Consider the following 25,302-nt stretch of genomic DNA (forward strand, 5'->3'; position numbering starts at 1 on the left):
AGTGTGTTATATCTTGTGTTCCCCTGCTGCTCAGCTGGTATGCATGTCATATGGAATGTTGGATGATTGGAATGTGGGTAGTTTATGAATGTCAGTTGAGTGAGGGCTGAGCAGCAGGACAGCTGCTCCTGATGGGGTTTTGTATCTTATAACTTCACGAAGGAATGAAAGAGGTCGCCGAGTGGATGTCGACCAGCCGCCTGAAGCTGAACTCGGACAAGATGGAAGTCCTCATCCTGGGATCCTCGCCCTCCGCCTGGGACGACTCCTGGTGGCCCCCCGCCCTGGGCACCGCACCCAAACCGACAGACCACGCACGCAACCTGGGCTTCATCCTGGACTCCTCCCTCTCCATGACCAGGCAAGTCAACGCCGTATCCTCGTCGTGCTTCAACATCCTGCGCATGCTACGGAAGATCTTCCGGTGGATCCCCACCGAGACCAGGAAGACGGTCACCCAGGCCCTCGTCACCAGCCGACTGGACTACGGCAACGCCCTCTACGCCGGAACCACCGCCAAGCTCCAGAAGAGACTCCAACGGATCCAGAACGCCTCAGCCAGACTCATCCTCAACGTCCCACGACACAGCCACATCTCCGAACACCTGAGAGACCTGCACTGGCTCCCGGTCAACAAGAGAATCACCTTCCGTCTCCTCACCCACGCTCACAAAGCCCTTCACGACCAAGGCCCGAGCTACCTCAACAACCGCATCAACTACTACGCTCCCAAACGACACCTCCGATCAGCCAGTCACGCCCTCGCCGCCGTCCCCCGCATCCGAAGAGCGACGACAGGAGGAAGGTCCTTCTCCTACCTGGCCGCCAAGACCTGGAACTCCCTCCCGACCGACCTGCGCCTGACCCAAGACCACCTCGCCTTCAGGAAGAAGCTCAAGACCTGGCTGTTCGAGCAGTAGCAGCACCCCCCCCCCAGCGCCTTGAGACCCTCCGGGTAAGTAGTGCGCTCTACAAATGCCTATGATTGATTGATTGATTGATAACTTATTATCTTAACATGTTAATTAATAAAGTAACTGAAGAATCAATCCTGGAGTTTCCATCATCTTATTGATTACAACATTTTGGCGGCATCTTTGGAGAATCTACGCGTGCAAAATTGAAGAAAATGAAAAGCTAAGGAGTACTGATAAGAAATAAGCAGAGAAATCCAAGTCTGAAGTGAAAAGGTACATGATGAGTAAGGGAAGCGGAACCGGGATATCTCGAGGTAAAGGATTCTTAATTTAAATGTGTGTGACGCAGTCTGGCAAACTAACCCCATCAGTGACCCGTACATCGGTCGCCCTGAAACTGAAGTTTGCCAGATCCATCACCGAGTTGTTTGTTGTATTCGGGGGCAGTAAATCGAGCCTCAGTGAAAAAGCATTTAAAGCATTTATAATTTTGCAGCTGCTGTGTCATTCTATGTGGATCGGGGGCGGTTAAATCGAGCCTCGGTGGAGAGTGACGAAAATCACAGCTCTGCAGTTCATTTGTAACCAAGGGAGAAAGACGAGCCTCAGAGAGTGGTGTGCGAATTAAGAGAGAGGAGGTTTAATGACTGCCGCTTTGCCGTTTACTTGTACACGCAGGAAAAAAAAAATCGGGACTCTCGCTGACCTTAAATTAGTTTGAACTTCGGGGGCAGAGGATCGAGCCTCGGTGTGGAAATGTGACTAATCCTTGGAAAAGCTTTTTGTTATTCGTGTTGGAAGTAGGAGGATTTACTTGGAATATACCTTGTGGGGATTGAAATTTAAAAAACGAGTGACTTATTAGGTGTGTGAGCCTGGGGAACTGAAGTAAAGAAACAGTGAATTCGAGGGTAATACGGTGGTTTAGTAACAACGTTTTATTGATCTTGGGTGAGTAATCTTACTAGGCTCCAACTGTCAACTGCTGTGTTCATCGTGCTCGAGGACATTTTCTCACTGGGAGATCGTCTGTTGTTTGATGACTTGTTACAATTGTTGGGGCTCATGGTGGACAAGCTGCGTGTTCCACGTCACACGTTTTCCTCTGACTTCCTTCGAGGATTAGAAGCCGCAGCTCCTGGTGACTCATGCCGTTACGTTCTGACGTGGCTGGCAACCATTTGCATTTTTATAGCAACAATGAGGGTTGCTAAGTAACGCGCGGCTCGTGTGGTAACTCCGCAGCAGTTGTGGGAAGGCGAGACAGTTCAGGAGGTCCATGTGCATGTACAGCGGTTTTAAGGGTATTGTGCTCGGATTTTGAGACAGTTGATACCAAGGATAAGTAATTTTGTCGAAGTGAGAAAAACGGAAAATGGAAAGTAACAGTGTGTTATCAACCTGACTTTCTTCTGTAAAGTTCAACGGTCAACACAATGGGGTACCGTAATTTGGGGTCCAAGAGCCAGCGTGACTATGTTTCCAGTATTTGTGGTGGCTCTGAGAGTCTACGTTCGGGGCTATGTTCGAGATCAAGAAAGGCTTTTAAGCATGGAGACCTGGTGGAAAAGCCAATGAGAACTATTGTACTATTCTTAAATGTTTTACATTTTTTTTTTTATACACCCTTATTTGTGGTTGTGTATAGGGTGACTGCTGTATAGTCTTATTTATGAGTTTGGTTGGTTTGGGTGTAGGTTTTTGATTTACCAAGAGCTGTCCCACACTGGTGGTGTGTGTGAGTTGGCGTCAGGGTTGTTAGGCCACTCATTAGCTCGTGTAGGAGGTGGTTATGCTGTATATGGTCACTCCTTGGTTGTGTGGTTTGGGTGTTGGTATTAATTTAACAAGAGTTGTTCCACAACTAGTGTTGTGTGTGAGTGTGTCTAGATGTTAGGCGACTCATTAGCTCATGTTTGTGGGGGCTATGTGGTATATGGTCACCCCTTGGTTGTGTGGTTTGGGTGTTGGTACTAATTTAACAAGAGTTGTTCCACAACTAGTGTTGTGTGTGAGTGTGTCTAGATGTTAGGCGACTCATTAGCTCATGTTTGTAGGGGCTATGTGGTATATGGTCACCCCTTGGTTGTGTTGTTTGGGTGTTGATGCTAATTTAACAAGAGTTGTTCCACAACTAGTGTTGTGTGTGAGTGTGTCTAGATGTTAGGCGACTCATTAGCTCATGTTTGTGGGGGCTATGTGGTATATGGTTATCCCTTGGTTGTGTTGTTTCGGTGTTGATGTTTATTTCAACAAGCTTTGTTCCCACTGGGTGTTGTGTGTGAGTTGGCGTCAGGTTGTTGAGCCACTTATTAGCTTGTCTACAAGTTGTTTCCCGCATATGTCCAGTTTGGGTTAGTTGTGTGCACGTGGTTTCCCGGCTACGTAAGTGCTTGTCGTGTGCACGTGTGGTGCTGAGGTGTGCTTGATGTGTGTGTGTGGTTTCCCGTAGTATGGATGAGTTATGCGAGTACTTGTTCTTAGTCTAGGGTGTGCGCGTGTTTCCTGATATGTGTTGCGTTAAGTTTGTTCCTTTGTGTCTTGCTTGTTATACTGGTCTGGCCAACTTGTATAATTAGTGGCATAAGGATGTAGGGTGAAGATAGTTGTTCATTTCAGGAAGTAATGCGGTGCGGGATGTGTTAAAATATTTTGTTTGTGTTGTCCATTTGTACTTTGGTGCACTGTTTTAATATCCTTGACTTTGTGCACTAGAGTGCATCTTATTGACAACTATTTTATTGCTTTATGCAATTGTACCCATAACGAAGGGAGATATGTTATATCTTGTGTTCCCCTGATGCACAGCTGGTATGCATGTCATATGGAATGTTGGATGATTGGAATGTGGGTAGTTTATGAATGTCAGTTGAGTGAGGGCTGAGCAGCAGGACAGCTGCTCCTGATGGGGTTTTGTATCTTATAACTTATTATCTTAACATCTTAATTAATGAAGTAACTGAAGAATCAATCCTGGAGTTTCCATCATCTTATTGATTACAACAGAGTGTTTAGTTAAGTGCAGGTTTGTGAGTGGGTGTGCTGAAATTACAGATTATTACATAGCTAAAACCACCATTTTCCTAGCTAAAATGTGCGCAAATTGTTTTTATTGGGATGCTTTGTTTTACACATGACATTGATTGATAACACCACCAACATAAATGTGACGAGTGTGCCTGTTTTTTGCCACAGACGGTCAATCTGTGGATGGATTTTTGAGAATGAGAAGCGAGTTGTCTGAATGCAAGGTGCATTACCAGACACTTGAAGTAACTCAGAATGTTATTGAGGGCAGCGTAGGGTTTCAAATGTGTTAAACTATTGCTAATATGGCAGTAACCAGGAATCAGGGTGTAGGAAATAAATAATGTGGTGATCCTGCAACAAACTCCCAGTCTTGTGATTAGTTTTGCCAACTCATTATTTTGATGTCCCAGGCGGTACAAAAATAAGCAGTCACCTAAAGCTGTTTTGTTAGCACTTGTCCATGCATACTTTGAACAGCAAATATAAATTGAAATAACTTTTACTTGTGTTCTAGGGCTGCCTGAATAATCTATGGCTGATAATAAAAGGGAACATGCTTCTTTATTTATAGAGAAGCAATTTGCAGTCTGGTTAAAAAAACACAAGGCTGGCTGGCATTTTGCGCGCCTGCCTTTGTAGTTTTAAATGAAACTTTGTCTCCTTTCTGGGAAGCGCTAACCCTCCCTTGAGGGGGTTAATCCATAGAGCTGAAATCAGACCCTCCAGGATTTCGCGATTTGCAAAAAAATTGCAAAATCAGCAGTTCTGTAAAAAGAACGCGATTTTTACAAAACTGCCGTAAAATTTGGAAAATGCGGTTTTTTTCGGAAAACCACAGAGGAGAGAATCGCTGGCGCCTCAGAAACTTCAGGGCCCGTAGAACCACTCACAGGGCGGTGGAAAGATGAGCTCAAGCGCAATCTCAGGATATTTGAAATCAGTAGTACACCCCCCCCCCCCAGCATCTATGTGCTTTTTCTCTACCTGGGGACAGACAATCAGGAATGTGTGGTTAAGGGACCATTGGCAAGCACCACAAATCAATTGCTTTAAAGGTGTCAAAATGAGGCTGCAACAATATGTCCTGTTTGGTCCGAATGTTGTGACTTTGCCCAATTTCTGGATGATTTTGTTCTTTATGATTATGTGCTCTTGTTATGGATTCACTTCATCCCAAAGGGGGGCCCGGGCTCTGTGTCAACTTTAAATGCTTCCTGTTTGCAGTTGGCGCTGTTCCCATTTTTTCACGAAGCAAAATTTGCATTTGGGCTCAGTCACCTGAAGCAGCGCCTCCCGCGTCACCATGGCTTCTGCGAATATCAGCAGAAACCCTCACAGACCTCATTTCCTAAATTAAATGTCCTCGAGAGGCAGTTTACCTTCGGTGTAGCAGAAGAGACTTCCTGCCTCCTCGCTGAATCTGAATGAATTTACCCCCTCCTGGGAGGGTAAACATATCAAAAGCAAGGGCACTTCGTGCACCGTCGATTTCCCCTCCCTCCTCCCTCGACTTGCGCCAGGGAACAAAGGTGAAATTAGAGAGGAGTAGTGAAATTAGAGAGAAGTGCGCGCCCCCCCTAGGATGGTGTCGCGCCCCACAGTTTGAAGAACTCTGCTCTAGGGACTGTGTTGTCTGTGGCTCTGCTCTCCAATGGTAAAAGGCCAAAGTAGTAACAACCCAGTCAGTATATGTCCATGCAAGAGTATGGAATCCGAGGAGACAGGAAAGCACAGGATCAGAGCTATGACTGACCACCTGAAAAACCCTGTTCGGCCTGGTCTGGAGAGCACCCCACTGTGCCAAGCTTTAATTATCAACAAAGAGCCACAAGCACTGTCAACAGACTTACGCAAACAAATGATGGACGAAATGCTGACAATGCAAACATTCTCCCCCAGTCAAAAGATCTGGGTTAAATCTATAGTTCTTTTGCCCACTATGCCACCCCAGTTAGTCCCATCCATACGCAAATCAGTCTTGACCATGTTCCCCATGGGAACAATCCAGACCGAACTGCCAGGTCAGGTCCTCCCTGGACCGGAAACAAGCATCCCGGGACCGGTTCAGGTATGTCACCCTTCTTCAGCCAGGCTAGCTTGAATCCAGTGGCACAGTGAGCAAGGGACCCACGTTTGGGCATACCCATCCAAATTAGGGTGAAAAGTGTTACGCAAACAAATTATGGACGGAATGCTGTCAATGCAGCCATTCACCCCCAGTCAAAAGATCTGGGTTAAATCCATTGTTCTTTTGCCCACCACGCCACCCCAGTTTGGACCTAGTCAACAGACTGCCTGCTACAGGGACTATTAGTCCCAGGATAACTGTTTGTCTGCTGATGGAGGAGAAGGGGTCACATCGTCTACATGCTCTATAGTGCCGGACTATCAAATGCAGCTGGATGCCACACCACTGCAGCTGCCTGGTAAAGGGACTACATATCCCAGGAGACCTGTTTGTCTGCAGTTGGAGGAGGAGGGGCAAGATCTTCTACACGCTATATCGTGCCGGACTATCAAATGCAGTGCTGGATGCCATACCAAAGCAGCTGCCTGGTAAAGGGACTACAAATCCCATGAGACCAGCTGTCTGCTGGGGGAAGGACCACATCTTCAACGTGCTATGTAGCCCGTACTATCTCCTGCAGCACCGGATGCCAAACGACGTCTTCATTCAGCCTGTAACTGTTACTTTAGCTGAGAGACTGCTCTGCATTTTCCTATATGCAGGCAGCTGCACAAAGTAACTTCACAACTGGGAGCCCTAAAGCAATTGTGAAAGTGACACAGCTCAGAGCTCTGCAGTCATGGACTGTCTGCACAACAATTTGAGTTCTGTTCAGTTTCATAAAGCTGTCTCAGGCCCCCTCACCGCAGGGGCCTCTCATGAGTGCCCTCACTTATATTTCAGGTTCCTTGCAGCAGTAAGGTCAGTTGAGATAATGAAATGAAAAGAACAGATTGCAATACTTTGTGAGCTTTTGAAAATATATTTAGTTTGTCAAATAACCGTAAGTTAGCCTATAGCAGCCAAAGAAACCATATATCAGTTGATTATAAACACTTTTATATTATGTAACACTGTTGTCTCTGAAGTGTGCAAACATCAACCGATTTCGCAAAAACTGAACCAAATAGGTGCAGTTAGGAAAAAAGAGCGATCTGACATGGCAAGCACTGGCTGCATCACAGCTCTTTGTTTTCTCACGGCGGGTTGGTAGTATGGGTGTTTGGGTAAGATGTTTCTTTATAAGTCTAGTTAGCTGTGTAAGTACATATATTTCAAAATAGGTTAACCTATTGCAATTCTGTAAAAAAATATATTAAGGAAATTGGCTTTAAATGGTTGAAAGAAACATATGTATCCAGGATGTACGTCTGTCAATGACATACAGTCTCAGGGAGAGCTGACCTCGCGGCATCTCCGCCAGTAGGTGTTCGAGGCCTCTGTCTGCCTCTCTGCTTGTGTCCGATTTTGTGCTGTCTTTGTCTGTGTCTGTTATTACTGTGCCTTGGTGCCTTGTTATTGTGCTTTTTTAATTGGTGCCTCTTTATCTGTCTTTCCTGTTGTTCTGTTGTGTCCTCTGTGCACAGGTTTTTCCTGCTGCCCCTGTGGCCCCTCCCCCTGCTGGTTTCCAGCTCCCGCCTCCCAACTGCGCTTCCCTTCCCAATTTAATGGCAGCCAATGAGAGGGAGCACGAGCAAGACCCCTGGCCAGGGACCTGCTTTCTCCCCCAGCAGCTCTACTATTTTGCCACCGCCGCTGACCCGCATCACCTCTACCAGTAGGTGTTCGAGGCCTATGCCTGCCTCTCTGCCTGTGTCCGTTTTAGTGCTGTCCTTGTCTGTGACTGTTATTACTGTGCCCTGGTGTCTTGTTATTCTTTTTTCATGTGTGCCTCTTTGCCTGATTTTTATTTTTCTTTATCTGTCTTTCCTGTCATTCTGTTGTGTCCTCTGTGCACAGGTTTTCCCCACCGCTGCTGCCCCATGGCCTTCCCCTTGCTGGTTTCCCTCTCCCACCTCCCAGCTGTGCTTCCCTCCCCCTTCCCTATTTAATGGCGGTCGCTGCACGCCAAAGGCGTACCAAAGGCAAGCCCACATGCACCCGTTCGCAGCCCATCTATATTCAGCGCGAGGGACCCTGGATCTCCGGCCACCCACCGCTACGACAGAGCTGCCCTCCTTGCATTCAACCCCGACAAGAACAACTGCCAGCTGTCCACGCCAAACATCACCCACGGCCAGTTCTCCTGCTATCACTGCCGCTAGACCTTCACCCCCATCTGCACCACTACGGTACCCCCACCCACGTCGACGCCAATACCACCAAAGTCCTGAGGTGTATCCTCCTCAACATGCACTCCATGGACAGCCTCGCCATAGAGATCTGGGACTTCATCGACACCCTCTCACCAGACATCACCTTCTTCACAGAAACCTGCACCGCCCCGACATCGCCTCTGCCTGACGAATACAAGATCAAGAGGAAGGACCACCCAGGAGGAGGACTTGCCATCGTACACAAGAGCGCCCTCCGACTCATGACCTTGAGTTCAAGCGACAGCCCGCCACCACCAAACCCCTCTATTTCAAGATCCAGACCAGTCCCAGAAGGACCCTAAGAAGCACCCTCAGCTACAGACCTCCTGGACCTCGAACTGCGTTTACCACCACCTTCGCCAACCTCAAAGCACCCCACGCCATTACTTCCACGGACTACATACTCATCGGAGACCTCAACTTCCACCTCAACAACATCACTCCGCCACCCTCCCGAACAACCTCACCAACATCGGACTGAAACAACTTGTCACCACCCCCACCCACAAGACAGGACACACCCTCTACTCCATCTTCATAGGAGGTAACATCCACTTCAGCCACACCATGCAACCCCCATGTAAGTACCTCCACTGCGTACACTTCCACATCGACAAACCCACGGCGTCCAAACCTGCACCCCAACCTACAGGAAGAAACTGGAGAACAATTATTGAGGAGCAGCTGAAGTCCACCCTCAACTGCGATGCCTACGCCACATCGACCAACGACAACCTCGTAGTCAAAGAACTCTACAGATGGATCTCCAACTGCGCAGACGAGCTTGCACCCCTACCTACCCCCAACAAACAGAGCCCCAGAAAACCTACCTGGTTTACCGCCAAACTCCAAGAATCCAGACGCACCTGCAGATATCTCAAGAAGAACTGGGGAAACAGCAAATCCTCGGAGGACTGCATCACCTACAAGAACACCATGACCGAATACCACCAACGCTTCCGATCCACGAAATGGACTTTCATCCAGAACAAGATTTTTGCCAACTCCAGCAGCTCCAAGGAGCTCTTCAGCATCATCCAGGAATTCACCAAACCCCCCAACAAAAGCACGGATATCAACCCCTCCCAGGACCTCTGCAACAAGCTCGGCTCCTACTTCCATCAGAAAATCAAGGGCCTCTACAACAACTTCAGCGACCAGACACCCTACTCTGAAACTACTCCCCCCTCCAGCAACCCCAGCCAGCCCACCATCTCCTCCTGGAACCCAGTCACTACGAAGACACCGCATCGACCATGAAAGCATCCACTCGGGAGCCCCCACGGACCCCTGCCCATGCACATTTTCCACAGAACCACCCCCACCATCGCTACGGAACTACGACGCACAATCAACGCATTTCTCCAATTACTGGAAATGCACAGAAGTTAGACCCCTACTCAAGAAGTGCACAGCAGATCCATCGGACCTCAAGAACTACAACCTATCTACCTCCTCCCCTTCACGGCAAAAGTCACAGAGAAGACCGTCAACCTCCAACTAATGAAATTCATCGGAGGAAACTCCATCCTAGACCCCTCCCAATCCGGATTCTGCAGCAACCACAGCACTGAGACCGCTCTACTCGCAGCCACAGAAGACATCTGCACCCTCCTCAACCAAGGACACACCGCAGCCCTGATCCTACTCGACCTTTCTGCAGCCTTCAACACTGTCTCCCCCCGCACACTCACCGCCAGACTCCACAAAGCTGGCATACAGCGAACCGCTCTCGACAAGCTCTGCTCCTTCCTCACCGGCAGAAGCCAAAGAATCAGACTTCCACCCTTCTTCTCCGAACCCAGTGACAATGTAAATGATTCACAGTGAGATTAACTTTATATGAATCTATTTTAGACCTTTCTTATTTACAGAGACTCAACCAACCAACTCCTAACTGGTGAAAGGACAGAATCTGTGCATGATGGCGAAAGTATTGATCGCAGAGAGAGCTGACAAAGTTTAGTTCATAATACGTTTCTGAAAGCTTGACAGTTAAGTAAAGAATCTTTAGCAGTAAAGAGTTCCAGCTCTTACAGTCCTGAACTACCGACTCCCTACTTTACATCTCTTGAACCTTGTCACTGGAAAAGAAATCTGGATTTAGAAGTAAAGGAACACAAAAGATACAGATTTTTTATACAAATGATATTCAGGTTTGTGTCGGGATCTAGCCCGACGCACCTGCACAAGGAACTACAATCACCGGCGGTCCTGGGCGCGGGACTACATTTCCCAGAGTTCCCTGCGGGGATTCCGGGATATCTGCCGGTAGACCAGGAAGTTCCGGTGTCAGTGATTCTTTCAGGATTCCTAGGCAGCGGCTGCTCCTCGGAACGGCGCCTTTCCAGAGGCTCCGTGTGTTCCAGTCTGACCGGTATTTGTGGGAGCGGTTTGTTGGTTATCTGACAGCGCGCTGGCTAGCGTGTGGAGCAATGTTAACATTTTAAGTGATTTCCGATATCGAAGTCACGAAGACTGTTGTGGTTGGAAATTTGCCTCGCGGCTGCGAGGAACTATTTTGTTTGCTATATGACCTCGAGCTCGCTGCTGCGAGAAAACATTTGGGGATTGCGAGCGTTTCGCTCTTTGTGTATATGCTCATAGAGGTGCGAGCATATTGGTGTGGATACGAACCTTCGAGTGGCGGAGTGCAGGGGGGGATTGTTGGACCTCCACACTGCCGTCACGAACCCAAGGCATAGGGTTCATGAACATATTGGATTTGTGGCAAAGCAATTACCAAAGCGGAGTGTGGTAGTGATTGAACTACACACTGCCGTGTTTGGGTATTTTTGGCATCAGCAAGGAAAGAAGGACTTAATCTGTTTCTGTTCGAATCAGATAACAGTGTTAAAGTTTCAATTATTGTTTAAGCACGGGAAGTGCCATTTCACTATACTTTTGGGATCCTTTTTACAAACTCAAATGTTCTCACAGTGGGGTAGGTTTAAGTCAGTTATTTTAGGCTTTACGCTTCCCCAACCAGGCTTGATAGTAACCCTTTTCTTTTTGTATTAATCAGGAAGGAAGACGGGAGATACAGCAAAGGGTGGTTTAGAGTCAATCGTTTTCAGGTGAATACATGTTGGTATGGTGTTAGTAAGAACTAATGAGAGTAGGATGTAGCCATGTATTAACCTGTGTATTTTTGTCTTTCAGTTTCTTTATCCCTGCTGCCCCTTTCCTTCTCCTCTTTTTTCTTTCTGGGTTTTTTCCCCTTTATGGGGTTTTTTCCCTCGCCGTATCGTCTGAGCACCCTGTGTTTATACTTCAGGGTGTTCGGTCGGTCCGGAGGTGGAGCATTGTTGCTGCACGTGAATCCTGCGGAGTGCAAAGCCTAACAGAATCACTGACCCAAGAAATACACTCTGCCTGATTCATATGTAGCAACAATGGCGTCCATGGAGGATGTGTTACAAGCCTTGGTTTTGGTACAGCAGGAGCTGGCCTCCTCCAAGGCTGAGACCGCAGCTTTGCGTGAGAAGGTGGAGCGATTGAGTGGTAACCCGTTTAACGCTTCCGCATCGTCTTCTAATGTTCAGGTTACTGTACCCCCACCCATTCCATTGGCTACTCCTGAACCGTTTTCAGGGGATCCACGTAAGGTGCATGTGTTTATGACACAGGTGCTCATGCATTTTTCCTGTAAACCGTCCTCGTTCCCCACAAATCATTCAAGGGTGGCATTTTTGATTTCTTATTTAATTGGGGATGCCGCTGATTGGGTGGTACCATTGGTGAAACGTGATGATGCTCTTTTATCTAATTGGGCAGAGTTCAAAAAGGAATTTGAGAGGGTCTTTGACCGAAGAGCCACCACTTTCTGTGCTGATCGTGAGCTGTTGACATTAAGACAAGGTAGAGGAGAGTTGATAACATACCTAACGGCCTTCAATAGGCTGGTGGTAGAAGCATCATGGCCAGAGGAGAAAAAACTATCTTTGTTTTATCAGGGGTTACATGATGATTTAAAGGATGTAGTAGCGCAGGTGGATCCTCAGCCCACTACTTTTGAGGACATGGTAAACCTGGTGTTAAGGTTAGACAGTAGATTAACGGACAGGGGTAGTAATAGGAGACGGTGGGAAAGAGGAGCGTACTTTGTTGAAAGAAACCCTAGGAAAGCATCCAAGGGTACGGACGCTACGTCTGAACCAATGGAGATAGGGGCTCTTAGAGCACCATTGTCTAGAGAAGAGAGAGAAGCCAGAAGGGTACAGGGCTTGTGCATGTACTGTGGTAAGAAGGGGCATTACGTCCGGGAATGTCCTTCTAAACCAAAAGCATCAGGGACTTTTAGTAGGTTTAAGAAAGTCGCGGTGTCTAAAACTGTACCAGAGAACGAACAGAAGGAGGACCGCACAGCGGGAGTAGACGGAGAACAAGCATGGAAACTTACCTCCCTGTCCTCCTCGGGTGATGAGGAAACAGAGCCTCACCTGGTGGTGGTGATGACGTTAGAATATGAGTTAGAAAGATGTCCGGTAATGGTGATGGTGGATTCAGGGGCGACTGGTAATTTTGTAGACGAGGGTCTGGTAAGACGTCTAGAATTGCCTCGAGTTCTTAGGGAGACACCGGAAGATGTGTTGGCAGTGGATGGGCAGCCTTTAACCTCAGGTCAGATAACGGAGAGGACTGGTGATTTGGGGTTATCAATGGTGACGCAAGGGTATGTGCATTCTGAGGTGTTAACATTGAATATCATAGATGCTCCGCAGTACGAGATTATTTTGGGCATGCCTTGGCTGCATAAACATAACCCTGTGGTGAATTGGCAGTCAAAATCTATTCAGTTTGAACCAGAGACCTGTAAGGACCATTTAACTCCTTGTATGTCTGCTAATGTCTCCGTGTTAGCCACACCATTTTTGGCAGCCACTGCTGCGGAAAAGGACGTCAAGCTACCAGTAGTATACGCTTCTTACAGTGATGTGTTCAGTGAGGTGAAGGCAGAAACTCTGCCCCCTCATCGGGAATACGACTGTCGAATTGATTTAGTGGAGGGGGCATCGTTACCATCATGTAGAGTGTATGCTTTGTCTGTGCCCGAAACCTTCCATCTGAAGCAGTACATTGACCATTATTCTCGATTGGGATTTATACGCCCCTCTCGCTCTCCCGCAGCTTCCCCTCTTTTCTTTATATCAAAGGCCAACGGGGACTTGAGAGCATGTGTGGACTACAGGGCATTGAATAAGAACACCATTCGTAATCGATACCCTCTTCCACTCATTTCAGTCTTGCTCGACCAGGTGAGAGAGGCCAGGATTTACACCCGTTTAGATTTACGTGGGGCATATCACCTGGTTAGAGTAAGGGAAGGGGATGAGTGGAAGACGGCGTTCAAAACACGGTTTGGTTTATATGAATACCTAGTGATGCCTTTTGGGCTTTGTAACGCCCCTGCAGCATTCCAGTTTTTTATAAACGATGTGCTAAAAGAATACGTAGATCAATTTGTGGTGATGTATATAGATGACATCTTGATATATTCTCAAGAAGTTTCATGCCACACGAACCATGTCTGCAAGGTCCTGGATAAATTGAGAGAACACCATCTATATGTAAAGCTGAGTAAATGTGAGTTCGGGGTGCATGAGGTGGAATTTTTGGGTGTGAATCTTAGTCCTGAAGGATTACAGATGTCAGAAAGGAAGGTACAGGCGGTGAGGGATTGGCCAGCCCCTAAGAATGTGAAAGAGGTACAGAGCTTTTTGGGGTTTGCCAACTATTATCGCAGGTTCATTGTACACTTCTCCCAAACCGCTGTCCCTATCACTAGGCTGTTAAGGAAAGGGAGGTTATTTGAGTGGACAGTGGAGGCTGAGCAAGCTTTTCAGGCGCTAAAAAAGGCCTTTACTACCGCTCCAGTGTTGGCGCATCCTGTTCTGGAACATCCATTTATCGTGGAAGCTGACGCTTCGGATGAAGCCATAGGTGCGATCCTGTCTCAGAGAGACGTACATACTGGTCAGCTTCATCCTGTTGCCTACTTGTCGAAAAAACTGAGTTCTGCTGAGGTCAACTATTCAATCGCAGAAAAAGAACTCTTGGCAATAAAAAAGGCTTTCCAGGAGTGGAGACCGTATCTGTGGGGAGCAAGTCAGGCAGTTACTGTGTACACAGATCACCGGAATCTCCAGTATATGTCCGCTGCTAGACACCTTACGCAAAGGCAGATGCGGTGGATGTTATTCTTTTCCGAGTACAACTTTGTTGTAACCTTTCGTCCTGGCTCGGAGAACAGAAAAGCGGATGCTCTTTCTAGACAGGGAATCCCCGCCAGACAAAATGCAGAGGAACAGTCAATAATTCCTTCCACGAAGGTGGTTTGTGTAGTGAGAGCTGAGAAGTTTCTGGAGGACATAAAAGACTCTAGGTCCATGGAATGTTGGGTTCGTTGGGCTTCTGCCAAACCAGACAGGAAGATTAGGCAGGGCTTACCCTTCTATGGAGAGTGCTTGTTTCTGCCTAACATGGAGATTAGAAAGAAGGCATTCAGTTGGTGTCATGAAGCTCCTGCGGCGGGACATCCAGGGATCACAAAGACTGTGAATTTGCTTAGAAGGCATTTCTGGTGGGAGACTCTTGTGAAGGACACCACTCAATGGGTGGGCAGCTGTGAAGTCTGTGCTAGAAGCAAGGGGGAAACATCAAAAAAGAAAGGGTTGTTAATGCCGATGCCCACGCCTGATCACCCATGGTCAAACATTAGTTTGGATTTCATCACAGGCCTCCCAAAAGATCAAGGGAACACCGCAGCACTGGTGGTTGTGGACAATTTGACGAAAATGGGCCATTTCGTACCTTGTGTGAACCTCCCCACAGCTAGCCAAACAGCACAGATAATGGCATCACAAGTTTTTCGTTTGCATGGCATTCCAAGAGTCATTGTGTCTGATAGGGGGCCACAATTCATTGCTCGTTTTTGGAGAGTATGGTGTCGTGCATTGGGCATAGAAACAGCATTATCTACTAGCTTCCATCCACAAACTGATGGACAGACAGAACGTCTAAATCAGACTCTAAAGAAGTACTTGCGATGTTACTCGAAGGAGGCTCATGGGTCTTGGGTGGAGTTGTTGTGGATGGCGGAGATGGCCTACAACAACGCCTGGCATAGCTCCATAGGTATGTCCCCATTCAAAGCAAATTATGGGTATGATGTACGTACTTTGCCGATACATATACCGGAAGAGGTAAACGATCAACCCTCGGTAAAAGAGCGGGTGCTATTGATAAGGAAAATACACAGCACAGTGCAAAAACATTTGCTAAAGGCCAAAGAAACATACAAACGGTGGGAGGACAGACATAGGATACCTGGTCCTCAGTTCGAGGTCGGAGATAAGGTTTGGCTCTCGACCAAATATATTCGTTTCAAGCTCCGAAGCGTGTTTCATCCGCGCTTCATTGGGCCATATCCTGTGGTGCGCCGCATCAATCCTGTGGCATACAAATTGAAGTTGCCTAACACTTTACGAATCCACCCCGTGTTTCATGTCCAGTTGCTGAAAAAAGCTCTTACCTCACGCAGAACTGCACCTCCGGTGCTGGCCAAGGATGGGAATCTGGAGTATGAGGTGAGATCCATAAAAGACTCCAAGTTTCGCAGGGGTGTCCTATGGTACTTGGTTTCATGGAAAGGCTATGGGGCGGAGGAGGACTCCTGGGAACCGGTTCACAATGTCCATGCTCCTAGAGCTGTGCGAACATTTCACGACAGATACCCCGCAAAGCCTGGGCCTAGGAGGCGCTTGGGAGGAGGGCGTACTGTCGGGATCTAGCCCGACGCGCCTGCACAAGGAACTACAATCACCGGCGGTCCTGGGCGCGGGACTACATTTCCCAGAGTTCCCGGCGGGGATTCCGGGATATCTGCCGGTAGACCAGAAAGTTCCGGTGTCAGTGATTCTTTCAGGATTCCTAGGCAGCGGCTGCTCCTCGGAACGGCGCCTTTCCAGAGGCTCCGTGTGTTCCAGTCTGACCGGTATTTGTGGGAGCGGTTTGTTGGTTATCTGACAGCGCGCTGGCTAGCGTGTGGAGCAATGTTAACATTTTAAGTGATTTCCGATATCGAAGTCACGAAGACTGTTGTGGTTGGAAATTTGCCTCGCGGCTGCGAGGAACTATTTTGTTTGCTATATGACCTCGAGCTCGCTGCTGCGAGAAAACATTTGGGGATTGCGAGCGTTTCGCTCTTTGTGTATATGCTCATAGAGGTGCGAGCATATTGGTGTGGATACGAACCTTCGAGTGGCGGAGTGCAGGGGGGGATTGTTGGACCTCCACACTGCCGTCATGAACCCAAGGCATAGGGTTCATGAACATATTGGATTTGTGGCAAAGCAATTACCAAAGCGGAGTGTGGTAGTGATTGAACTACACACTGCCGTGTTTGGGTATTTTTGGCATCAGCAAGGAAAGAAGGACTTAATCTGTTTCTGTTCGAATCAGATAACAGTGTTAAAATTTCAATTATTGTTTAAGCACGGGAAGTGCCATTTCACTATACTTTTGGGATCCTTTTTACAAACTCAAATGTTCTCACAGTGGGGTAGGTTTAAGTCAGTTATTTTAGGCTTTACGCTTCCCCAACCAGGCTTGATAGTAACCCTTTTCTTTTTGCATTAATCAGGCAGGAAGACGGGAGATACAGCAAAGGGTGGTTTAGAGTCAATCGTTTTCAGGTGAATACATGTTGGTATGGTGTTAGTAAGAACTAATGAGAGTAGGATGTAGCCATGTATTAACCTGTGTATTTTTGTCTTTCAGTTTCTTTATCCCTGCTGCCCCTTTCCTTCTCCTCTTTTTTCTTTCTGGGTTTTTTCCCCTTTCTGGGGTTTTTTCCCTCGCCGTATCGTCTGAGCACCCTGTGTTTATACTTCAGGGTGTTCGGTCGGTCCGGAGGTGGAGCATTGTTGCTGCACGTGAATCCTGCGGAGTGCAAAGCCTAACAGTTTGTTTTGCAAGTAAAAAGATACTCTTGTTTTATAAACTGCAAGTGAATGAATGGACATACAAAGTATGTGCTGCCTCGTGAGCAAGCAGTGAAACTTTGTGATGCAGTTGGGACGTCCTCCGACCACAAATAAGATTGATCGTAGCATTCTGAATCATCTGTAAGGTGCTTTTGTGTTGCTGTAGCTGTCAAATACACAGTGTTCTTATAGCCCAGCCTTGCCTAGAGGAAGGAGTTCACCGATATAATATGCACATCAGAAGAAAGGATACATCTTAAGTAGCCAAAGATAGAAACAAATGCTTTCCACTGAGTTCATTTTAACAAATTGTTGCGTCTAGGATATTCTTCCTGCTGCCGACCATCATCATCATCACTACACCACCACACAGCCAGTCAGGAACAGGAACGAGACTGCTCTTCAGCACACCCATCCTTATTCATAACACACTACAAACTCACTTTACTTTCACGTTATCAGCAACAAGTTATAGTGGTTTGTAGGGCCATTAGTGGCATAAGAAATGTGAAACCCAATACTTTGGAAATCTGTATTAATGATACATAACTAAACATCCAAACACCACCTATGTATGAACATCCAAGAGCCTTTAAAAACCACACTATAGACATATATACCGGGATCAAACTCAATTTACTTGAACATTAACATGAACAAAATTATGATACAGCAAGAACACTCATGAGGATATGAAATGTACACAATGATGCCTAGATTTTACATATTAATATGAAATGTATGTTTTGAGATATGTAATAAAACAACAAATTTATTTGAATTCATGGTATTTGACTGCTGATTGTATAGGAGATCTTAAATGTGATTTATTCCCTAAACTATAAAGATAATGTGTGATGTCAGCAAGAAGTCTAGTTTATTTGGCAATAGAGGGGTCAAATCTCAATAGCAGGGAGCCTGGCACAGGTGCAATCATAGGGGACTATTCTCGCCACTATGCCTTCTCTCAGAGTGCGAGTTGTTTTTTTGCTTGAGGTGGTACTACCTCTCCTTCTGTGTTAATGAAGATAGAAGTGCTACCTGTAATACCGAGATCTGCGCTTCACTCCTGTTTTGGGAACATAATTCAGTTGTTTCTATCCAATCCACACCCGATTTGTTTAGGAAACCTAAAATTATGTCTGTATCCTGGCACTACTCTTGTTAATAATCCATAAAAATACCACAGAATGTTGAGCACTTGAAAGCAATCTGCCATACAAGGGATTTAAATATGAGTTTGTCAAATGCAATTTTGTTTATTTTTTAAGGTTCTTACTTATTTTCCTTTATCTAATAATGTCTGATGGGTTTTCTTCAAGAGCCCTTTCTACTTCGGAAGAAGTTTTCCATCGACAGAACCAATGGGATTTCTGATGAAAGGCTGACAATTAGTCCAACTCTAAACAAGGATGGTGGGTGGACCATTGGTATGGCTGGTATAACGCTTTGTTACATTTTTGATAGAGTGCCCTGAATCTAGCCCGTCTTTCTTTAGTGATTTTTTTATTTTGAGTTACATTTGAAGACTGTTCTGCTCATTTATAGTTTGACAGGTGGTCCATGGTCTGCCAGAGGAGCAGGCATAACAACCTCCACTACCCCGTTAGACTACGGTCCACCATATTTAGCGATCTCCACCAACCTGGCTATCCCTGTGTCTTCAGATGAGCAACATGAGGTCCTCTAAAACCACCTACAATTTGCTGAGTTGCTACCATTTTTCACACACCTGCCCAACAGACTTTTTTGTTTTACTCCTAAAGTTAGAGTTTTCTTTTTGTAAAAACAATAAATAATGTACTTGATACACTGAGAGCTTTCAACAAGGGAGTGTAGGTCATTTTTCCTAGATTTCTTCTGTTTGAGACTGACAGTCTTTTCTTTGTGTTCCTGAAGAGAAACAAGTAGGTCAGAATTCCTACCATTAGTACGGCGGACGGTCTGATGTGCGTACACCAACGTCCCCAGGTATGTCGGTCATTGTTGTGAAGGTTCCTGAGGTTCAGACCTCTGTTCAAAGAGAGGGGTACAGTGATAGCTTCGTCTCACCAACCTCCAAAATTCTCCAATTTATCTTTATAATCTGTTTCAAACAATTTGCTGATGGATTATACATGAGAACCACGGCCATGCTTTCATCTCTTCTCATGCATTAGGGATCAGGAGGTTGTCTCTATGATTCTTGGCCTCTCCTTCGCCTGCTTTAGTCCTGCTTTGATAACCTCTTCCACCAATGTATCCTTCGAGGATACCTGTTGTTTCATTAAAGAGCCTTATTTGAACAGTTTCTCCAAATTTGTAAAACAGTTGAAAGGGGAGATTCTTCCTTAGAGACCTTGGTTGGAAGTTTGAAACATTGTGTCAGGTGTTGTGTAAAACCAGTGTGCTGTTCTCCAAGGCTGTGCTGTTGCATCAAATGTTGTGTAAAAGCAGTGTACCACCCTCTGAGACCGTGCTGTTGAATCAGATTATATGTAGAAGTAGTGTGCAGCCTTCTTCGGCTGCATAAAGACGTTTGTAAAACCATTGTGTCTCTGTACGCTTGCTGCCGACTGCGGCGTCATAGTGTCCAAGTTCTTCCTGGGGTCCTATTGGTTTGCCCCCAACTGCGGCATCATAGTATCCACCTTCTACCTGGGTTCTATGTTCCCTTTAAGCTGCGTGCCTGTGCGGCCACGCACAATATCTTTGACACCGCGCAGGGGCCTTAACCCCTTCCATGCTCATGACAAGGTCAACTCGTCATGGGATTTACCTGCGCTGTGCGTTTGACGCGTTGACCTTGTCATGAAACCATGTATTTCAAGGCCTTCCAGCACCCAGCGGGAAAAGCCCTAGCACCCAAGGTGTTAAGGGGCTTGCAAAACAAAGGACTCTCCTGCTGACAGGAGAAGCACTCTTGATGGCTTGCTAATGAATGTAGACTAAGGGTGATATTTTTCTTTCTGACTCTTGATTTGAACAAGCTTTGAACGGGTGCAACTCGCCAGCCCCACTATCACCATTGTCAGAAGAAAAAACTTTAAACTTCGATAGCAGACACCAGATTTACACACCCTGCAATTATGAAAATAAGGAACATGTTTGTGCGGGTACCACCATTTTTATATTAAAAGCACAAGCTGTTTTATTTACATGCTTGTATTTAAAAGATGTTACTACTGCAAAAGCCCCAGCTTATAATAGTGAGATGTTCAACTTAATTTAATCAGGGAGGTAGAGAAATACCAAGCTGGAAAAAAATAAGCGCGGTTCAAAATGACTGCCATAAAATAATCTTCATCTCAGACATGCTGTTCTCCACCTTTAGGAGGGACATTTCCCTTCTTACATTTTTAAAGTAAATCGAATAAACCAACTTTGTCAAAAAATTTAAGATATTGCATTCTTTTTTGTGTGCACTTTTGAAAGCTGATCTCCTGTTCTTTCACACACATATGTGATTTCTCCAAATTGCTCTTAATAATTACAGTTCCTATCTGGCAGGCATGCAGCAGTAGTTACTACCAGCACTTCGTAAACACCAATCACATAAACCGATACTCACAAGACAGTTAGCAATACCAGGATTTATGAATGGGAGCAGAAGTAAATCTAAGCTGTTATTAAAAATAAGACCCTAAGGAAAATAAAGCGACCAGAGTATGTGTACCACTGAGTTGGGTACTGTGCATTTGTAATACAGCACCAAAAAACCCTTGGATGAGTGTGTTTTCACAAATACATGTATGATTCCCTAACTGGTACACATTTTCTCCCAACATTGACATGCAAACTGATATGCTTTAAATCTGCATTCTGCCCATTCCTCCTTCCTGCTCATTTCTCTGCTTCTCCCACTTAACGGAGAATACCATGCTTGATGCAGACAGCGCCACATTATATTTTTGGGTGTCTGGGTTGCAGAGCTAAGTTGGTCTAGGAAGGGGATTCTGCACTGGAGTGAAGTGACGATGTGCATAAGTCATGATGCAAGGGGATAGAATTCCAATTATATCAAAAGTCAAAAAATGAGAAGAGGATGGGCTAGCTTCAGCTTGACAAATTCAGAGGGTTGACAGAAAGGTAAGATAAGGAACACCAGTGTTAATAAAACGAGCGGTCAGTCCAGTTGATTGACTTACGTTTTACTGTTGTAAATCTTTCAGTGCAAATTGTAGTAAGGTGCTACGACCACAAAGAGGAACCGAGGCTCACTGCCTAGCCTGAATTGAATGAATTCAAGCAATCTTTCAAGCAGTGCATGAATTGTAATCACAAATGCATTACAACTGTTGTGGGGAAATTCTTAAACTGCTGAGCTTGGAAGATACTTTTATTCGTCTGGACAGCAGTCGCTCTCAATAAATACAGTTTCAATCCAGTTATTTTTCTGTCTACTGCTGTCTTTCCTGGTCACCAACTCTGAGCAGCGTTTTCTTCTTTCCACAACTGTGTCCCATAGTTACAGCTATCAGATCTTGTTTCCTCTGTTTCACTGCTACTTTCCTGGCACTTTTTCTTCTGTTGCTGTCTTGTTTTCTTTGTGCAACAGCCTCTCTCAATCTCAATTCCCCTATCACTGCAGTCTTCTGACAGTTTTACACCCACGGCAGGCTCTTCTCTTCTTTGAACCAGAAAAATAAGGGGGCGGTAGAGGTATATGCTAGGTCCGCCCTCCTAATGCAATGGTAAACCTGAAAACCCGAGATACCGGGTGAAGAACCGAGCCAATGGTGGAAGAGATGCTCACTCAATGCGAGTCAGAAAATCAGCAGGAAAGAAAACTTCTGTAGTAGGGGATCTCTGTGTAGAGTCATAATCTAGTGAATAGTCCCGCCGATGTGCGTGGACCCCAGCAATCAAAAATAATCTCTTAAACTGTCTTCTGTGCAATCCTGCATAGACACTTAAGAGAGAATTTAAAGACAAATAATGCAGCCTATATCCACAGGCTACACTGTCCAGTACTTCAACTAGAAATTCCACCAAATAACACCACACATAATACAGCCTGCCCAGTTTCTACCGTAGAGAAACTTGCCTCCCCAGTACAAGACTCTGGAATGATAGAGAGGAAGGCATGGACAGACAAGCCCCATAGGCTGCCATTATGTGGCTTAAATAGGATACTGTGCCTTTAAGAGAACTTTCCAGAACTTCTCCCAGTATCCCAGAATGCATAGCAGGTCCCTCTACTTTCAGTTCTTTTTTCCGGCTCCGGCTAACAGGACCCTGGCATTGAGCTCTCCCTTGTTTCAAGGGTTTATTGGATATTTTGGCACTTTTGTGTTTTAAAAGTGTTTCAGTTTACTTTCTTGGTGTTCTCCTTCTCTTTTGTGTGTTGGTTCAGGCGTTTTAGGGCTCTAAAATGCCTGGTCTTTTTGATAAGTGTCCAGCATGTGGGAGGAAGAAGGCCAAGAGTGATCCACACGACGTCTGCATCGTCTGTCTCCCTGAGGATCATTTCCCTGAGGACTGTGTCATCTGCCAGCAGTTTACTGCTCGGACTCTGAGGGACAGGATGAAGATTAGGCTTTCTTGCCTGGAGGAGAGACGTCTGCAGACTGCAGGTGGGTCTGGGCAGGCTGTGAAGCTCCCTCTGCCTCTGCTGAGGCCTCTGCGGGGCTCCCCAGAGGCAGGAAGCCCAGCAAACGATCCCGGTCTCCGATGACGTCGATTGCATTGACGACGACGTCGAGAGGGATGACGGCGATGTGTGCCCCTTCTCCCCGGGGCTCCGGGTCGAGACGGCGTGACGGCTCGACGTCGAAGGGCCTGGAGAGGTCTCCGTCGAAGCCACCGTCGATGTCATCGTCATCGTCGACGTCGGAGTCTTCCTATCGACGTCGGAGACGAAGTGACAAGCATCGGCGCTCGCCGTCGAGGCGTCGCCGCCGATCGCCGTCGAAGCACCGGTCGGCGTCGAGGAGCTCCTCGACGTCGAGGGCATCGAGAAGAAGGAATCAACGCTCGTCGTCGAGGACGGAACGTTCGACGTCGCGGAGGCAGCGTACGACGTCACGGAGGAAGAGGTCGACGTCGAGGGGTCGGCGTTCGACGTCGAGGAAGAGGAGGTCGATGTCGCGGAGGCGGCGTTCGACGCCGGAGTCGCGGAGGCGATGTTCGACGCCGGAGTCGCGGAGGCGATGTTCGACGCCGGAAAAGCGACGCTCAGCGTTGAGAAGAAAGAGGTCGGCGTCTAGGAGTCGTTCTGCCTCTCCAAAACGGCGCAAGAGGGACTCTGGTCCCAGAAGTCAGACTGCTTCTAGTGGAGGACGCAAGAGGAAGCGAGCACCTGCTGAAGGGGCTGGATCTCAGCCCCCTTCGCCTAAGGGGTCACCGGGCTCGGTGTACTCAGAGGTGTACACGCCATCTCGGCCTCGGTCGCCACCGCCACCTGTTCCTAAAGAGGATCCTCCACCCAACCCTCCGCTTCCATCAGGCGACCCACTGCCACCAGTTCCTCCGCATGGGCCCGCCCTGCAGCCGATGGTTCCTCCGCTGAGGTCCACTTCGCTGCCATCTTTGCCTGTACCTCCTAAGGGGACCCCAAAACCTAAACCCTGAGAGGAGCCAAGGAAGACCCCAACACGGAAACCGGTGGAGCGGCCACGGGCTGGCAGGTCTCGCTCTCGCTCTGGGAGAAGGGAGAGATCGCGACACAGATCGCCCACGCGGTCGAGACGCCGCCATAGGAGGCACGGATCTCACTCCCACACAAGGTCCTCTGGTACCAGGGACTATTCTCCTACCTCGTCGGTGTCAACAGACACGAGGGTGTCTCCGATTGATGACCTGGTGGCGTTCCATGATGTCCTTTTAAGGGGCGCTGCGAAGTTGGGCATATCCTTGACGGTGCCTACTCCTAAAACTTCAGTTATTTTTGAGACATTGCATCAAAAATACCTGTCTCGTCCTCTCCTGCCTCTGGTGCCGGGCCTGGAGGAACCGGCGATGGCCCTTTTTCTCACCCCTGCGGTGACGAAGGCGGCTCCATCATCGAGGCTGCTGAAGATGTACCGGGCTCCCGACTTGGACCCGGCCTTTCTGAGGGCGGAACCCCCTCCAGATTCTGTATTTGTGACGGCGGCCCGCAAGCAACATGCCACCTCCCCGTCATCCACGGTTCCCCCGGATAAGGAGTCCAGATGGATGGATTCAGCAGGGAGGAAAGTGTGTGGAACATCGGCTACCTCCATGAAGGCTGCGAGTGCCACGGCGCTGTTGGGACACTACGACCGCGCCCTCTGGGACTCCCTCCAGCAGTTTGCGGAGCTGTTACCTCGCGAGAAGCGCGAGGACTTCCAGGAAGTGCTGAATGAAGGGATGCTGGTGGCTAACCAGATTATCAGCGCTGCAGCGGACTCTAACTTGTTGGCAGCTCATGGGTTTTGCCATGGGGTTAACCAACGACGTCACGCCTGGCTCCGTCTTACGTCCCTGATCCCGTACGCGCAGCTGAGGGTGGCCAACCTACCATTCTCCGGCGAGACCCTCTTCGGGAAGCATGCAGAAGCATGAAGGCGGAGGCCGAAACGCTCACGGCTGTGGGCCTGGAGAAGCCTAAAGACACGAAGAATTCGTACCGCCCGTTCCAGCGGCGGTTCGGTGGGCAAGGCAGAAGACGTGGCCAGGCTTCGGGACAGTCGCAACAACAACAACAGTTCTGTGAGCCATTCCAGAAACGCCAGAAGGGCAGAGGAGGCCAGCAGTCGGCTCCGGCGCCCAAGGGCCAGGCTGGGTCTAGGCCCTAGGAACCTATTTCCCCTGGATCTGTTACCCACTCCGGTAGGGGGAAGCATTCAATTTTTTCTGGCAGAGTGGAGAAAAATTACTCAGGACAAGTGGGTGCTGAATATTGTTTGCAATGGATACAGTCTTCGGTTCACTAGCCCTCCTCTAGCAATTCCACCGGTCAGCTCGCAGTTTCAGCTGCGCGAGCTTCAGGCGGAAGCGGATATCCTGTTAAGGAAAAGGGAGATAGAAGACGTACCTCTGTCTCAGAGAGGAAGAGGTCTGTACTCCCGGTTCTTTCTAGTTCGCAAGAAGGACAAGAAAGA

At 47.5% G+C, this 25,302-nt stretch overlaps 1 protein-coding gene across 1 annotated transcript in view; it reads left to right on the forward strand.

The window, feature by feature from the left end:
- LOC144820735 (uncharacterized) overlaps positions 1–25,302 on the forward strand; it is a 169,058-nt gene that overhangs the window by 63,170 nt on the left and 80,586 nt on the right. Inside the window, exon 4 of the mRNA XM_078677958.1 lies at positions 5,318–5,333. Within this exon, the coding sequence (XP_078534084.1) occupies positions 5,318–5,333 (16 nt within the window). The remainder of the gene's footprint in view (positions 1–5,317; positions 5,334–25,302) is intronic.

This window comes from Lissotriton helveticus, chromosome 1_1 (genome assembly GCF_964261635.1).
Source record: "Lissotriton helveticus chromosome 1_1, aLisHel1.1, whole genome shotgun sequence".
In the NCBI taxonomy this organism is placed as follows: domain Eukaryota; kingdom Metazoa; phylum Chordata; class Amphibia; order Caudata; family Salamandridae; genus Lissotriton; species Lissotriton helveticus.